Genomic DNA, 18788 nt, shown 5'->3' on the forward strand with positions numbered 1-18788 from the left:
ATTCTAAATGAAATCGAGTGCACCACAATGTCTTTCAAAGTCTCATGAATATTAAATAGGGTTATTTAATAGTGCAAATACAGCTGTTTTGTGAAGACCTGTCCAGATAGTTGGGAAAGTGAAGCATTATTCAGAGTAGGGATGAAATGATTAGTGGTTTTAGTTTTTGATGGTTGATGGTGTTCTGTGAGTTTGTATGTTTGTGTTTTTATAATGTAAAACACTTTGAACTGCTTTGTTGTTCAAATGTGCTATACAAACAAACTTCATCAATTGACTGATTGAAACTTATAGTTTGCAATCTTGTTTAAATGTAATTGCTATTAAAACATGCATAACATCAATACTGAAAACTCAAAAGAACTTAAACCAAAAAAGTAGAATCAAAGAAATTGTTAAAGCTTAGCATTGCTCAGTCTGCCCTGAAGAAGGGATACAGAGTTAAATTCAGTTTCATTATTCCACCTAAAATTATATTCAAATAGCTTTCAGGTGAAGAAGGGTCCTGTGCTGCATTTGGCAAAAACATAAAAGAGAAACTGAACTAAAACTTCAGAAAGTTGGATCAAGTTGTGAAGGAAGAGCACAGCATGTCTATAGATTAAGCAGGAAGATGCTCTACAATTATTGCTGCTATACCATCATTGCTGCAGTAGAGGGCATCACATCTGCAGCATCAACAAATAATCCTTATCAGTCTATATGAGAGGATACAATCTAATCTAGCATAGTTTCAAATATGTTGCCCCTTTGTCTTTTCTTTTCCTGAATATTTCATTATTTTCAAAGTAAATACTTTGTTCATTGGTGGGAAGGAGACTTGATTAAATATGGGGGGGATAATCAAATATTTGAAGAGAAGTTCAAAACCCATTTTTCGGTTCTTGTTTGACACTTCTGTTTTCGCTCAGTGCTGTTCCCATACAATCATTTAAGCAGCTACAGCGTCCAACAAGAGGCAGGTAATCTTTACACTGAGGTTAAGTAGTGAAAGCTGGTGTGGTGACAAAAGCGACGTCACACTGCGACACTACGTGGGACTACTTTATGGATGAAAAGCTCCTTCTTCATATTAGTTTCTATGATGATATGTTGAACACATTAAAATACAAACTTTGTTTAGTTCTTTATATTTTAATGTCATAATTCTAAATCGCGTTATGAAATACATACAAAGCACAAAAGAAAACTCCAGCACATGTCAACAGGAGAACTTAGCAGCATTCACAACAAGGCATTTCTTAGCAGTCACCCAGATGTCCAACGCTTCCTGCTAATTAGCAACAAAAACATAAACAAGACTGTCGCTTTTAGGGTATTTCTCATAAGAAATGAATGCAGTATCTATTTGCTATGCGACATCCAGTAAAAAAAAAAACTTTCCGTCTGATGAAAAGAAGTGTGTGGTGTTTATGAATAACAGGACTCATGGTAAAAAAAAAAAAAGAAGAAGAAAAAAACACAAATGAATATAATATACCACCTGTGATAATAACAGTTAATTGTGCTTTGTGTGATGACATCACAAGAGGCACCAGAATGAAGTTACGGTAACCAGCTGGTATTGTGGGGACTTTTGTCAGATTTCAACACTGATATGGAATCAATATTTTATGTCTTTAAGCCAGAGTACAACTCCATTGACCACAGTGGGACTCATTAAAATGTGTTACTTGCATTACATACTTCCAGGTCAAATTGCAGACATTTTAAGGTGTTAATAGCTAAAGTACTTTAAAAGCTTTCATTTTTTTTCACACCTTGCTCCAATACAACCACAAAACGGCATTTATTAGAGTTTTATGTGACAGTCTACAATCTCCAAGTAATGCATAATTGTGAAGGACGAGGGAAACGGTACACTTTTTTCAAAAATATTTTACAAACAAAAACCAGAAAAGTGTGGCTTTCATTCATGTTCATCTCTGCTGAGTCAATAATATGTAAAGCCAGTATTTTGGGGTACATCTTTACCTGGTTTGCAAATAATCCTAGAGACTATTTTTGTCCTTTATTCTTTGCACAATAGCTCAAGCTTAATGAGACTGTATGGAAAGCATTCATGAAGATCAGTTTTCAACCATAAACTTTGTCAAACGACAAACCTTTACTGGGCCAGTTTAACAACTTTTAGTAGTAACTTTGTTCTTGTTAATCTTTCATATAAATTAAACATGTGGAGCGCACAAGAAATAGTTGTTTCAAGAAATTTTCCCATTTGAGCTGTAGATCTTTGCAGCTCCTCCAGAGTTACCTTAGGTCACATGGCTGCTGATTAATGTTCTTGTCCAGTCTATCAGTTTCACCTTACTTTTCCTTTTTTCACATAATGGATTGAACACAGGTAAGTGAGATGATCAAAGTTCAGCTAAAACCTTTTTTTATGCTAATACCTGCTTTCCAGATCTTCTCCCTGAACTGTCTGCTGTGTTCCTTGCTCTCCATGATGCTTTTTGTTCACTGATTTCTAACAAACCTCTGAGGCCTTCACAGAATAGCTGAGACTAAACTACACCCAGGTGGAAACGATTCACTACTAAGTTGACTTTGAAGGCAGTTGGTTGCACAGCATTTTATTAGGGTTATCAGAGTTGATTACAGGGCTGATTACAAAGGCGCACCACTTCAGATTTTTATTTGCAAAAACGTTCGAAAACTAAGTGTCTATTTCCTACCTACTTTACAAACATGCAGTACCAGTACTTCTTGTTGGTCTATAATATAAAATCACAATGAAATACATTGAAGACTGTGGCTGTAGAGTGACAAACTGTATAGAGGTTTAAGGTATAGCAAATCTCTCTGCACAAATTTCTTCTTTGTGTTTTAGCATGGACAACTTTAACTGAAAACCATGCTGTGTTCTCATACACAGGTTATGAAACACAGAACACAAATAAAACTCCATAAATAATCATAATAAAAACATCAACAAGAACAGATAGACAAAATACAATACATTTTGACTTTATATATGTATATACAGTATATATATTTTTTTTTTCCAGAACTTAACTTGCTATAAGTTAAGTGCTTGTCTAACACTAGAAAATCATACGGATCTTCTAGAGTGATTTTTTTTTACGAATAGAAACCATTAAATCAGCTTAGGACAGCATTAATCACAGTTTTTTTTAGTAGATATACATTAAAAAACACAAAGACTCCAAACTAAATGAAAATACTAATGTAGAACCTATTTTCAATTTACTGCACAGATCACCACTCCTAACTGTCAGAATAAGGAAAACATGGACTGTAATCTAGGACTATAGCACAGCAGTTAAACTCTGCAACCGAATTAAAATAAAAATAATTTAGAAATTAGTAATAATCCACAGATCTTTAATAATCTTATAGGAACAGTAGCCAATGCATTTTTATTTAGAATCACTGACTGATAAACAATCTACTGCAGTTGTGTTTGCTCCAGTCTGCATCACAGGCCATAAACGATGAGAAATATTTATTGGCTAAAATCTCTTAAAGCGTCTCCACAACAGAAACTGCCATGAATACACAGGCTAGTAAGCATGGCCAAAGATGACGGCGAATAAACAGTTTTCCTGTAACAATAATTTGGTTCTCCGCCAGAAGCACAGTTCTAGTAAATGAGTAATCTTGAGCAGCACTTACATGAGCTATTTTTTGGAATAACAGAATAACAATTCACAACAAAATAACAAAATAGATAGAAAAACTCACACAGACTAGTTATTCTGTTGTTGATAAACTATATCTAAAGTGCATTGGTTTGATTTAACAGAAAAGTTCAGCTGGTAGCTTTAAAAGACGCTAAAAAACAGAACAAAGGGACAAACAGCCAGGCCAAAACCTCAAGGGCAAGAGGGCTCTGCACAGTGTCCGCTGTGTCCAGGGGCCGCCCTGCACATCAGAGCCTGTTTACACTCCAAGGGTCTACTACAATCACTTACTGCAGGAAAAACAAGCACTTTTCTCTTTGAGCTGCCAGCCAAGAAAAAGCAACCTCTGCCTCTCTCCTGCAGAGAGGAAGATATTCAGATCGTCCCTCTCCCACAGCCGCAGACTCCAACAACATACCAGTAGAGGGAAAATGAACGGAAGATGACAGGAGACAAATTGTGGGGCAGAGAAGGTTCATATTTTTTCTATATTAAATGAAAGGCCTGGGAAACCAGAGCTTTCTTTTGTTTCAGTGTCACGAACTGCATTAAATGTTTAAAAAAATATGATTTTGGTGAGTAGCAAAAGTCAGATCTTCCACAGGAGTTTTAATCAGGCAGCTCAGGAATCACTGAGCTCAACTTTCAGAGTTTACACCTGCAGATGAATTTAAGGAGGGTAGATTAGATGAGAGGGAATGAAACCAGGCAGTCAGCTACAGACTGAAACAAAAAGACAAACACAGACATAGAGAAAGAAAAAGAGGAAGTTCTCCAGTCTTAAGTCTACATTCCTTAGTCCTGATGCCTGAGGAATCCTGGGATTCTAAACCTATACAGTCATCCGTTGCCTAAATCCATGCAAACAAACCCCTCAGCCCAGGAGAGACAGTGGGATATGCAGCACAGGTGGTATCAGGTGCTTCCCAGTAGAGACAGATGGAGCTGCAGAACAGATTAAAGCAAAATGGATATTCTGAGGTATTTTTTTAAGTCTCAGCACTCGCAGAGGAAGTTGATTCATTCATTCCAGGAAATGAAAAAGAAAAAAGGTTCACACCTGTGAAGCTGCTACAAAGGTGAGCACAGGAAGACAGACAAACATGCATTGGCTACAGTGATTACAGGAAGCTTTTATAACTCATGTTAAGTTATTTTATTAAAGCAGCTAGTTTTAATAAGTATGGAAAGTGTTGAACTCAGTTCTTGATGTTGACCTTAAAATAAATTGTGTTTTCTGGAAAGGGTGTGAGCATTTATGGCAGAGAATTGAAGCTCCTTCAAGTCTATTCATTTCCAGTAACTGTTTGGATTTTAAAATAGTTGGATTAAACATCTCTGTGAATTTTGTGTCGGCTTTCCTCCTGAATTGGAAGTCTGTAGAAGCATGACGTCAAGTTTGTTTGGAGAAGAATAGACTGAACTAAAACTTTGCCAGTTTTCAAGTATTATAAACTGTATATAAACTGGAGCCCAAACTGTCAGACTGAAGCTTTGAATGATGTCATCAACTCTGTGTCTCTTCACATTTGTAGGTTCGTCCTTCATCTGGGCTTTTCTCAACTTTACCTAATGCAGCTAAGATAATAGCTGTAAAAGTATTCACACCTTCTTGAATTTTCCACGTTTTGATTTCACACCCACAACTTCAGTGTATTTTATTGACCTTAGTGCTTAGCTGTGAAAGAAAATAACATAATTTTCCAAATTTGCAACAGTACATCAAATCAAGTCTTTTGCACATCTGGAGACCTACAGTTTTAGTCATTATTTGTTACAAAATACCTAAAGTTGATTCAGACTAAGTAGATAAAAAAGTATGGTGGTTCATATTGTGCCACAAGTTTTTCACTATTTCTGCTATGATCCTTGGTCTTCATGATGCTTTTTATTCATTATTGTTCTCTAAGAAATCTCTGAGGCTTTCCTATAGCAGATGCATTAATACCAACATTATATTGCATGTAAGTGGGCTCTATTAGTTTGGTGGCTTCTGAAAGCCAGTTGTTTGCACTGCATTTTATGTTGGGGTACAACAATACACTACATATTTCAGATTTTTCAAGTGCAAAAAGAAAAGAAGTATGCTTTTTCTTTCACTTCATAATTATGTACTACCTAAGTAAAACAAGTTTGTGGTTGTAACGTGACAAAATGGGTAAAAAAAGACTTCAATAGCCATGAATACTTTACCAAGGAATAGTAAAACATGTAACAACAATGAGGTGTTAATAATAAGAAAAAATAACAAAATTTTCACGTCCTCATGAATAGTTTGCATGCATACATACCAGACAGCACAACCTCAATGAGGTCCCCTTCATGGATGTCTTCTACTGAGGTCAGCCTCTGCAGGATGTTTTCATCATTTAAGTCATGGCGGAACAGCAGGATCTTGTCATACATGCCGAAGAAGCCACACTCTGGGAACTGAAGACATAAGATCAGTAAATGATGCAAGAGAAACATATCCGTAACATTTACTTTTATGTGCAAGTAGCATTAAAACTTTTTAATGTTAGACTTTCTGCAAAGAATTTGCAGAAAGATCTGCTGCAGATCTGTTTGGGCTTTCTGATTATTTCGCACAATCTCGTGCTGCAGTGAAACTCCTAAAATTATCCAATTGTGAAAAATAATCATATTATGCCATTTCCAGAGTCTTACATCATCATTTGTAGAGGTATAGGAGTATTCTGAACCCGATGACTCAGGAAATATGCCCCTGCCTGACAGGCCTCCTTTCCTCATTTCAAAGGAATTTACACTACAAGGTATGAGGAAATGTAACTCAAAGGGATCCCATTTTCAGGACAGAAATCAAGTCATAAAAGCTGGATATTTGATTTTTCTATCTGCTGTTCTTTAACTTAATTTGCCAAAGAAAAATCATCAAGGAAACCATACTGCTATAACCTTCAACTGGCAGACATCTTTAACGCTAGTGTTCTGACCAAAGCTAACATGAAACCAAGTAATTGTGAAAAGGAGTTGCTAAAAGACGTAAGATTAGGACCAAAACAGGCCAAAGAAGAAATCCTGAGTGTTGTAGCAGAGAGCCAAAGCACAGGAAGTGCAACTCCTCTCAATGCAGAGTCACTTCCTGCCCTTACAGCACCTCATAACCTCCTAGTGAGTAATTTTGGCATCCCTATTGTATATACAAATATACAGCACAATGCAAAAGTATCCATGTCAGTAAAATCTTTTCACATTTTGTAGTGTTATATCTAGAAACTTCAGTCTATTATATTTGAGTTTTAAGTGACACATAAGAAAAAAGTGCAAATGAAATTATGCTTTATATTTTTACAAAAACAAATTTGAAAAGTGTGGCATGGACATAAAGTTAACACTCATCTGTTGTATAATCGCCTTTTGCTGCAGCTATGGCAGCAAAAGCTCAAACATATTGGATGGAAAGCTCCTCTGAATTGGAATCCTCTTCGAAATTCTTCACTGAACTAAGGCCTTAACTTTGACTAGGCCAGTGTACCACAAGAATATGCTTTGATCTGAACTATTCCATTGTCCAACTCCGGTTTTGTGTTTAGGTTCAATGTCCTTTCTAGAAGGTCAACCTTTATTCTAGTCCATGGTCTTAGTAGCATTTAGCAAGTTTTCTTCCAGCATTGCGCTGTATGAAGCTCCATCCATCGTCACATCTACTCTCATCAGCTTTCCCGTCACTGCTGAAGAAAAGCACATCTAAGGTGTAAAGCTACCACAGTCGTGTCTCATTGTACAATTCTCACGATTGCCAGATTCCTCCACATGTTAGTTGTGTTCTCTGAATAGCTTGTGGGAAACAGCGCTTCTTATGACTGTCATTGAATAAAAGTCATAAGGATTCTTTCTCCCCACCATTTATAAAGTTCTGATTTGTGGATTGCATGACCTGTTGAGAGAGCCTCCCAGATTAACTCTATTTACTAATTAAATGAATTTTTAAAGCAGTACCTTGCATGTATTTTAAGTAAAAACATTTTTTTTGTATCAAAGTACTTTGAAAAGGAAGTTCTTCTCATCTCCTGTGAACAACACATTTTGCACACCTGACTGTACGGAAAATGTCGATCAACAATACTGAGATTTTTTAATCCAGTTTTCATGGTTTTGTAGCAAAGTGGGAACTGGAGGGGCTTAGACCATGACATCAGCCTAGTGTTGATGCCAAGATGGCTCATATTGAGGGATAGGCCAGCTGTTTCCCCTTGAACCTGGGTCATGCACAATGGGCAGGACAGAACAATATCCACGTGGCCTGGGAGCAGCAGAGGTTGACAGTGTCTGGGCACAGGACACAAAAGACACCTGGGGTCTTTGGAAGTGCCAAGAAAGACCAATACCAAGGTCGTCTGATCGCTGGAGAAACACAGACTGCAGGTGACTTGTAAACAAAGACAAAACTCCAAAAAACAGTCATTTATGTTATTCACCTCTTTACACACTAATTGGCAGTGAATCCCCACATACAGTAATGTACTTAGGAAGTGTGTTAATATAGCTTTTTAAAAGGACTGTACGCAAATACTATTTAGTTTTAAATGCCTTTAATTCATCACTCTAAAAGGGATGGTATAACAATAAAACCAAGGGATGGTATCAACAATGATTTATCAAATAAAAAGAAACAAAACTGAAAGGGGAAAACCCTTGACTTGCTTCTCCTTAGTTACCTAATCCAGATCAAACTCAAGTGGACTCCATTGCATTCCCAAGCCAGCCATAAGATCCGCTTAGTCCTGGGTCCAACCAAGCACCACTCCATTTTAAAAGAATTGAACTCATAATTAAATCACAGAGAGAGTTCTGCTGCCAGGCCTTGTTAACACTCTCCACTGAAATTATGTCATTGTCTGGCTGAATTTAAACAGTCCAAATGAGTTTTTCCTTAATTAAGTTAGTTTTTATGAATTTTTATTGACTTTCCAGTTCATTTAATCTAGTCTGATCAATCTTTTTAATGACTTATCCAACTTACCACCATGAAATTTGAAGCAGTATTGCATGCAAGAAACAAGACTTCTCTCATCCTACAAACTTTTGGCCACTACTGTAAGATTACATAATTTCACTGAAATGTAGTAAAAGCAATGTAAGTCATCATCGTGGCTAAAACTAAATGAATGACTTTCACAGCTACATAGATGCTGTTCAGTTCGACACTGCGTGTTGCACGTGTCGGCTTAATGGAATGTTTCCAGCTCGCCCCCTCATTCTGACATATCTACTTCCTAAACCCTGTCACGCTTTCAGGTGATTAACACCATGTGGCATGAACCGCCACCGCCCCGTATGTGGAAGAAAAATGGGGAGCATCCTTCCTGAGCTGGCTGCAGTTTCGCTGTGGGGTTTTCCTCCTCCATCCGGACAAGCTGGCTCTCAGATGCACACTTAAAAATTAGAGTCTTTCCAGATTGACACCCCCTCCTATTGGCATATCGAGCAGTACTTTCCACTGTGCAGAGCTCTGAAGCAGGAGCATCTGCAGGCAAGCATTTAGTGCTACAAGGGCAGAGGACACAACTTTCCACACCCGATAAAGCAAGAGGAAGCATGAGGTACAAGAACAATAGAATGGCAGGTTTAGGATGCTTTTTTAGCCATTTCACTTTAGCTAAAAGCAGTTTGTTGTTCAGAAATAGATGGGGTGAATGATTGTCTAAAGCAAACTTTGACACAATTTTTCTTTCTGGTCTGTGAAAATGAAGCGCTTACCGCCGTTTTACAGCCTTTACGCAAGCTAAATCTCACAGAACAGCCTCTACACATATGATTGGATGGATCTCTGAAGGCTAGCAATGCTTTTTATCATCTTCAAACAAAGATTCAGTCAGCCAAGCACCCACGACCACACACGCACACCAAAGACCGGGGGACTGTGTGTGAGGTCCTCAAGTCAGGCTGGAAAGACGAGTGCAGAGTTGTATGGTTTTGTTAAACGAACTAATCCACCTTTGATGTGCTAAATCCTGTTGTGACTAACAGAAGCAAAGGGCAGCGACAAAAGAAGTGAGTAAAGGTGACAGGGAAACATGACTGACATGTTATTCAACTGTTTCAACCATGAAAAACAATAAAATTACATTTTACATCTGTACAATTATTAAATAATTGGTTCATACAGTATGTCATGCTTTGCAAAACTACTCACACCTCTTGAAATCTTTCACCTTTTTTAAGTTACAACCACAAACTTCAAATTTTGCATTTGCAGTAAGGTCTTGTTACTCTGCTACCCCTAAATTAAATCCACAACAACCGATTTCTTGAAGTCCCCTGAGTAATAAGTATGTAATACAATAATTTTAGTGTAAATACTGTAGATCTGTGAAGGCCTCAGCGGTTTGCTTCAGACGTTCAGAACATCAGTGAACTAACAGGTCATGGAAATCAAGGAACACAGCAATCAGGTCAGGGACAAGGCCGTGAAGATGTTTAGTGAATGTTTTATGTTCTAGAACATTGTTTCTAAGGATGATTACTGCATGTTTATTTCACCTTGCAATCAGTTGAAAGATCCCAACAATAAATGGGGTGTTCTTCCAACATTATACCTTGGAAGATAGTATTACTTGTATTTGCTGTAAACTGTAAGAGGTAACATGGGATTGCAGAAAGAGTGTGACCTAGTGCAAAGCATAGACAGATCAACAACTGTTCAGTCCAAAGGTTTACATAGAACTGAGACTTCATATCATCCTTCGATGTCCGACTGTTGTATAATTGTTGATCAGCAGAATCTGACATGCTGAGGATGGTGTACTGTATATTTAACACACATGCATTTGAATGCACACCAAAAGCTTAATCTCCCTGCACTTCACAACTATTTACAACTTTGCCTTCATCTACTAGAAAACCTCAATAAAATGCACTCAAGTTTGTGGTTATACTGCTAAATGTAAAAAGGTTTTGCAAGGCACAGTAAAAGGATTTCATAAGTCAAGTGGTGTAAAGAGTAGTTTGTGATCACAGTGAAGAGAGCATGCTGCTGGATCTTAGGCTGATCTACACCGTTACAACCTGGTAAAGGACCACGCAGATGTGATGACAAAAAATTTTTCAACTGGTAAACACTGTAAAAGTAAAAAAGGGACGATAACAGTTTCATAAGTTATATCAGGAACCAGATTTTTTTGTTTTGACAAATTTACAAAAATATAAAACTAAAAAGAGGAATTAAAGAATAAAGTCTCAGCTTTGAGATTGTGTGTTTTCTTTACTCCATCAATAGTTTGATTAGTTAACTAATCATTTAAGGTTATGTCTTTTAACTTTCCTCTACAACCTTATTTATCATTAGTGTTATTTGTCTGCCTATAATGGATTCATTCAGAAACACTCTTCAAAACAGGCTAAATTTTTTCCTAAAATGGCAAAGGGAAGGAAGGCCCCGTTACCTCTGGCATTCGACTGTCATGTGGTTTATTTTCACTGCATTAGGCCATTCTTCCTTCTTACACTGTAAATATCTAATCTGACACAGCCAGACACCCACGGTGTAAAGGTTAAAGTTACACAACATTTAGTTTAGAAAATGTTGTGAGCTGTCATTATTTAAAGCAATGCAGTCTTTCATTAAGCCTGCAGTAATGAAGTGTCACTTCATGTAAACCTAAACTTAAAAGACATCTTTACCACTTTGTAGCTAGCATTTCTTAAGATTTTATTGGAAACTGAAGCTATGACTTTAGGCAGATTTTGAGGGAACAACTGCTCCTCCGACTGGGTATAAGCATGTACATCTAGGTTACTGAAGAAATGCAATGACAAAACAAGGTATGCAAGTAAAATAACATTCAACCTCCAAAAAGCTGGAGTGTTTTTTTTAATCAAGGTGCCTGACTCTTGTGAAATATTCAACACCAGTCAGGAGGTGGAAGGCGCTTGTTTATTTTGCTTGCGGTAGCAAGATACAGGCTGTCACAGGACCTGTGTGTGATCAAATGTGGTTTTATTCAACAGATAAATAACACTATTTACTTATAAGTTTGCAATTATTTAATTGTGCAAGAAAGTGGATCACATACCCTGGAGAAACTACATCAAAAGACAGAAGATAACTTTTTTTAGTTTGTTGTACGTTATGCCGAGTTTCTGGTGTCAAAGGCAACTAAAAGCAGGATTTTTGCCCCAGACAATTAATAAATGCTTTAAGATGTTTCATATTTAGTATACAAGTCTTGCAATAAAGGAATAAACCACAGTATAGGTTTCTTAGAAAGGAAACTTTTTCACATCAAAACAGGTGTAATTTACCACCCACAAAAGAGGAAAATGCGCTTCGATACTTCGATACTTTGCCAAAGTACGCCACTGGAAAAACTAGTTGCATATCTTCACCAGTGTTGAGGGTAAATGATGCAAATTCCTGTGTATATCAAATGCAAATGTTAAAATGTGCACAGAAACTTTCAAGTAGCATTAAAAAGATAAATTCTTTGCAAAAATTATGTTACTAAATTAAATAATTTATTGCTTTAATAACTTTTTCGTCCTCTATTAACTGTTTCAACATAATAAGGTTAGAGTGACTATACAGTTCTTTCTTCAGGAACAAATATACACATTATCTACTTTTCAAATACAATTATAGTTTTGATTATAGAACTGCATCATTGCAAAAATGGTATAACTGCATCATGCTAATGTTATATATTCCTCAAATTTTCATGAATGTTGCTAAAGGGAAAAAGCAACATTCATGAAAAAGAGTTAAATAGGAAAGAAGCTCAAATACATTCCTTACACTACATACAAAACTAAAATAGTAACATTTATGTGATAAAATACAGGTAAAATACATCTTAATCTAATTTTTTTCATGCTAATTCATTAATAGTTTTTGTGTGCTTTGATAAGTGTGGCTAATGGAACGTTGACTAGCAGTAAAAAATGTGGCAAAAAAGTGCACAACCAACACAGATAACTGCAACCTTGAAAGGACTATGAAGCAAGTCCATTAAAGAATTTAGTTAGATTCAAAAGGGATGGTCTGGAGTTGGTGCTTCAAGAATCACCACAACCAGAACGCAAGGGCTCAAGCTGTCACATTCAACATATTAAACTCCTAAACCAAAAACAAAGTCAGAAGTGTTACCGGGGCTAATCAGAAAAAGGATCAGACATTGCTGTAAACTTCCTCTTCCCAAATAAAAGAAAAGTTTGAATTTCATTTGGAGAAGCACAGAATCCAAGCTGTCTGGTATCCAATAGGAAGTTTCCACAGCCAGTGATTACTTAGGAAACTTGTTAGTGATCTGAAACCAAAAAGACTACATAACCAGACAACCATTAGGAACTTGCTACACTGTAAACTACTGAGGTCAACCATCCCCTAGCTACAGAAGCCATACATAGGTTTTAGTTCCCCAGTCAAGATTTCCAATCAGTACAAATCGGCTCTGCTACGGCCCCAGGGCAATTTCAGTGCTTTGGTTGACTAATGAACAGAGTCATTTACATGGAAATCTAGGTTAACACTAAAGTGGGGTAAAGAATGAGTTGTCCAGCATTTAAAAAAAAAACAAAGGTTACAATACACAACAACGAGTGATCAAAGAAGAAGTAGATTAAGGTCATGGAGTGGCCAAATCAGTTTCCAGACCTCAGTCCAACAGAAAACCCGTACATTTTCAAGCAGAAAACAAGAGTCCTGAAGGATTTAGAGAGTTTCTGTAAAAAGGAGTGGCTCAAAATCCCTCCTGAGATGTTTGGAAAACTTGATGTTTTGCTACAAATAATGTCTTACATCCTATTAAGTCAGCAGATTATAAGTGGTGCCTATTTCACTCAATGACACAAGGACATAATAAAAATGATCTTAAAGCCCTTATTTTTTATTTTTTGTTGATGTTCTGCCTCTCTACCTTACAATAAAACTACAACAGTATTTAGATAATGTACTTTTGTTTTGAAAATTACCAGGAATTATTTCATTTACTGTATAAAGGGTTTTCACCTTTTGAACTTCAATACCGGTATTCTAAAATATCCAAATGCAACAGTTGCAACAAAAACACTGAATGCAGCCAAATCTTGACTAAAAGATAAAGACAGCATTTACTTAAACCTAAAGTTTCAACAGTCTAAATTAATCAGAGCACACCGGTCTCCCTAACAGTTCTTTATTTTCATCATATGGCTTCTTCTTTTTTATTATTATTGCTTTGTAAAAATGCAGTTTATCCCATAATATGGTCTACTTTACAAAAAGTCACTATTTACAAGGAAAACAAACTTTTTTATCTTCATTTCAAAACAGAAACTAAAGTACACACTGTAAAAAAATTACAAAATTTAAAAATAAAATTTCAAAGAATAAAAGAAGTTAGCTCCACTGAGTCAAAGCTATGCCACTTCCCCTTCAACATTTTTTGTGCGAAAGCAGTTCCACAAAGCTCTGCAGCATGGCTATTACAGTGTATATGAAAGTATTTTGAAGACAAACACATGTAATGTTCAGAATAGAAATGACATTTTTGGTAATTCCCTCTCCGCCAAACTCCATGATTCATGCTTTGTTTCCACCATACATAACATAAAGCTGTTTGCTTCTGTGTTTTTACATTCAGGCCAAGAAAAACACCCTACAGCTGGAGGCACAAGAAATGGGGGGAGGGTGTGCGTGGCTGTCTCATACTTCATATTTCTACACCTCCAGAATCCTGCAAATCTATCCCGTCGTGCACCGAAACAAAGTCACTGTAAATGTTCCTCATTACATAGCCGTTTTTCCTTTGCAAAAGGAAAAGTTTTAACTCAATGAGCCACATGTAGCAGAAAGGAAGCTCATGTGGTAACTTAGTGGTAATAGAAGCAGCTACTTTCTCACTCTTAGGGCTGACTAATGTGTTTTCTTCCATGTGGGGGAATATGTCTCGCTGTTCATTCATAGTTCTTACAGTACAAGTTCAATGTCGTTACAGAATATAGCAGCGCAACACTTTTAATGACACTTGATGCTTCTAAACTCTCGAAGTCCCAGCTAAGCATGAAATAACGCTGTGCTCCACATGTATGTGGTGCTACAGTGTGACACATGCAAAACAAGGTCAAAATCCTAACAGTAATTCAACTGCTGCTCTTTGCAGCAACAGCACGCTACAGGGAAAGAGTAAAATGCTGTAAGGTTATCAGTCTGCAAGTCCCAGAGATGTTTGATCACTGTAGTTAGGCTTTGCACAGCTAAAAAATTCCTGAAGTTAAAAAAGTGCCAAGATATTATATGCAATAAACTCTACTAGTTTTCATGCTGCTTTTCTAAGTCATCTTCTGTTTTTTTTTGTTTATTTTAAACTGGTGCAGACGTGGTGGAATCGCTCCTCTAACCACCGCAATTAGCTGCAGAACCTTGGCCAGACCACAGTATAACAGGAGAGGAGACACCTGTCATTTTAGATGTCGTTCAATCAGCATGAGACGATAAGAAAGCTATACCCTCTACCTTATTTCCATCAATCACAAAAGCAGATGGTTTCCAGCCAAATCCAAGAGCAGTCTGAAGAAAATCCTACAGATATTCTGACATATTTTTATTATTTTGATCTGGAGAAACAATACTCCCCCTGAGCTGAATTTGCCTAAAGTACAAAAGCCACAGAAGTGCTAATGGAGGTGAGGTCATTGTTTAGTTACAACCCACTGTATCACTAATCCAATCAGGTGGCTTTTAGCCTAACACTGCAAAACATTTACATAAATAACAGAAACAGTCTCACATCTCTTCAGTAACCTATATTTCTATAGGTGTATGGTTTCATGTGTCTGTGTATGCATGAGTGTGTGCATGGCTTTTTACAGGCATGAGCGGTGTCCAGGCAGAGCAGAGGAAGGCTGAGTCACAGGATCTAAGGCCCTCACAGGAAGACAGCAGCATAATCTAAGCCAAGCTTGGCCAGGCCCCTGCACACAGCTGATGAGTTATGGCCGCAAACGATCCAACCCCTGAACCTCTGCCTTAAACATATATGGTGCCTTGCAAACGTTTTCATACCAAATTACAGCTACAAACTTCGGCAGCTGCGAGGCATCTTATTTGGAATCTATGAGACAGAACAGCCCAATGTGGTGTATAGCCAAAGTAAAGTAGCAGGAAAACAAAACATGGTTCTCAAAAAATGCAAACATATCAGATTAGATCAAGAGTTCCTGGCTAGCAGTTTTCAACTCCTGCCACAGATCCTGAAGGGTGTCAGGTTTGAGTTTTGACACTAACATGTAGCAACAGTAGCTCTTGTCTGTCTCTTTAGAGCCATCATGAACCTCTTCCCAATTTCAAGTGTTTTCCAACAGGTTTTCTTTCAAGACTTTGCATTATTTAGCTCCATCTATCTTACAAATCAGCTCTGATCTGCAGGAGAAAAGCATCCCCACATCATGATACTAACACCACTATCTTTCATTATAGAGACTAACTAAGTTTTCTTCCACAACAGCAAACGCCAATTACCAGAGCTCCTTCTTCTGAATTTTCTTGTGCCACTTGTGGTAAATTGTATCTTGGAGTTCTTGAAGTTTTCTTTCAAACAATCACAAACTAATCCCTGACCTGTCTGCTGTGATCGTTGGTCTTCATGGTGCTGTGTTTTCACTGATATTCTATAACAAACCTCTTAAGCTTCACAGCTACAAAATAGCTAGATTTATGACATGATTAAATTTCACACAAATGAAAGCCATTTATAATAATACTGGCTTCTGAAGCCATTTGGTTACTTTGGGTGTTATTTAGAGTCATCATAAAAACGCATCCCACCGTTAACAGATTTTTTGTTTATTTTTCTACTGAAAACCATAATTATCCTCACAGTTAGGCACTATTTTGTGTTAGTCAGTCAGATGCTTTAAAGTAATGCGGCAAAATATGAAAAAATATATGGATAGTATTACAAGGCAGCGTACTTAACTACTAACTCCATGTTCTCAATGTGATCCAGGAAAAAGCCACCAGCTCCACATGGAGAAAATGAACAGATGAACCTGGGGGCGATTTCTGCAAGATTGATGGCGTCTGCACTTTCTCTTGTTCTGATGGAGGTCAGTAGGTGTGTGGTAATAGCAGGATGTAGGAGCAGACGTCTGTTGCTCAACAAAAAAACATCAAGAATCATTGCGAGGTCTGTTTTGGAAAGCCATTAGAAACAAGCTCCTTGATTTCCAGGTTCTTTTGTGGACTTAATTTCACTTAACGCAGTTGGTGCCAACTCAAAAACAAGCAGAACAGCCACATTTCAACATTCAAGCTGTCACCTCCTTTTAAAACACAAGCTCCAACAGGCAATTTCTCTAAATGTTTATATGCAGGGACAAGAATAATGGCAGGTTCAGTGTGCAGAAAAGCCATTTCACACAGACTCGAACAGGCTGTGCTGCTCTGCCGACCACAGCCGATTGGAGAGCAGCAGTGAAGGGAATATGGAAACAGGGAGCGGCTCTGAGGGCAGCTAACCAGCCAATGTAGCTGAATAAAGAGACACAGTGACAGAGGGAGCCATGCTGAGTTGCTTTCTTTTCGTTTGAAATTCAAACAAAAGTTCTGTAGCTGTACAATTCCTAAGGTTCCATTTTAATACATTAGAAATAATGCTACTAGTTAAACATTTTGCATGCCCTTCACCCTCTTTAGCTCAAAGACCTTCTTGCTGCATCAACATATAATTTCACTTCCTCTGCCACCTTCCTATCAGTTTGACAGATCACTCTCTGCTCTGAGAGACAGGAAAAGCAAACAGTGCTGAGAAAACAACACAGAATAAGACATTCTGAAACATGCTAAATGCTACAGAGATCAATATTGCCTCGCTGAAATGACTGAGTGGCAACAATAGAAGTCACGTGAACTTCACTGCTGGTCACCGGAAAAACATTTTGGCAGATCTCCTAAAAAATGTGTAATCTTCTGCTTCTAAGAGCTCCTCTAGTCAGCAAAGATTAACTTGACTACACAGAAAAGGGATGCATTAATATGAAGAGGGTAAGCTTTGTGCCAGCAACGTCAGTTTGACTGTTTCTAGTCAGCATTTGTCATGCTTGAAGCTCCCTAGACGGAAGCCAGTCAAAGTCAATTGTTAATAAGTAAATTAATAAGGGAAACGAGAAATCCTCTTTCATTGAACCATGGTAATGCACAGTTACAAATTCTTCAGGGCTGATCGGAAGCAATCCCAAATAACACGTGCTGGGCCTCACAGAAACAAAATGGCTGGGAGTCCCGCATATTAAATGGGTGTACCGTTACGCTGCACTCTACCACTTCAATACAATAATAATCAAAGCCATTTCAGATAGCATTAGCAGAGATTGGAGTGGTGCAAGATTATAAACTCACAACTGGCAAGTCAAGTGCGGTGGAGAATATTCAGGCAAACTACAAGCTACGTTTAGTGGTGCAACTTGCCTTCTTCTGATGGTTTTGGCAAGGAAAAAAAAATTCAAACCCCTCCGCAAAGAACCCCCTTTCTCCAGAGAGATCCAAACTTCTCCACTCTGTCATTCTCTGACTCTTGCGGCCAGGCCTTGTGTTCTGCCTTGCCACTTTACATTTAAAGGGGAGCAAGGAGGCAGCAATGTGCACTGCAGATGGTAGAAATTACTTAGCTCACTTAACTTCAGAGATACCCCCCCTCTTTTTTTCTTCTTTCTTCCCCCGTTTTCCACAAATTACTCCAAGACCAGGAAAATTGATAGATTCCTTGTGTAAAACGGCTTTAGGTTGTGCATGTGCATCAATCCCCACTGTGATATGAATTTAGTCAACGCCATGGTTTTGGAATACATACATCAGTAAGCTGAAAATAAACACTGAAAACCTATGTATAAAAGGAGCAATTACCATGTCTTTTAAAACCAATACCAGTTGTTTTGATTCACTGGTGACTGGTTTTGTTGTTGACAAAAAGTCAAATGAACTTTCTAGGAAAGTTTAGACTTCATATAGCACATACGGTTCTACGCTGCTGCAGCCGGGACATCTTCTGGGGTGAAATACGATTACCAGCTCCAAGAGATGATGCACTTGTTGGCATCATCTCTTGACTACTAGGGAATCTGATGGTGATTTATTTCCTTTGTGTTTCAGTCAAGGCTAGTTGGAGTGAAGTGGGGCCTCTGAATGTTTCACCTGGTGCATTCTCTCAT

At 37.7% G+C, this 18788-nt stretch overlaps 1 protein-coding gene across 2 annotated transcripts in view; it reads right to left on the bottom strand.

Moving 5' to 3' along the window:
• The window catches only part of prkd3 (protein kinase D3), a 50213-nt gene that overhangs the window by 18144 nt on the left and 13281 nt on the right, over positions 1–18788 (bottom strand). For both annotated transcript variants that reach the window (XM_032547526.1, XM_032547525.1), the window contains exon 4: positions 5936–6074. In XM_032547526.1, the coding sequence (XP_032403417.1) occupies positions 5936–6074 (139 nt within the window). The remainder of the gene's footprint in view (positions 1–5935; positions 6075–18788) is intronic.

Source organism: Xiphophorus hellerii, chromosome 19, assembly GCF_003331165.1.
Source record: "Xiphophorus hellerii strain 12219 chromosome 19, Xiphophorus_hellerii-4.1, whole genome shotgun sequence".
Lineage (NCBI taxonomy): Eukaryota > Metazoa > Chordata > Actinopteri > Cyprinodontiformes > Poeciliidae > Xiphophorus > Xiphophorus hellerii.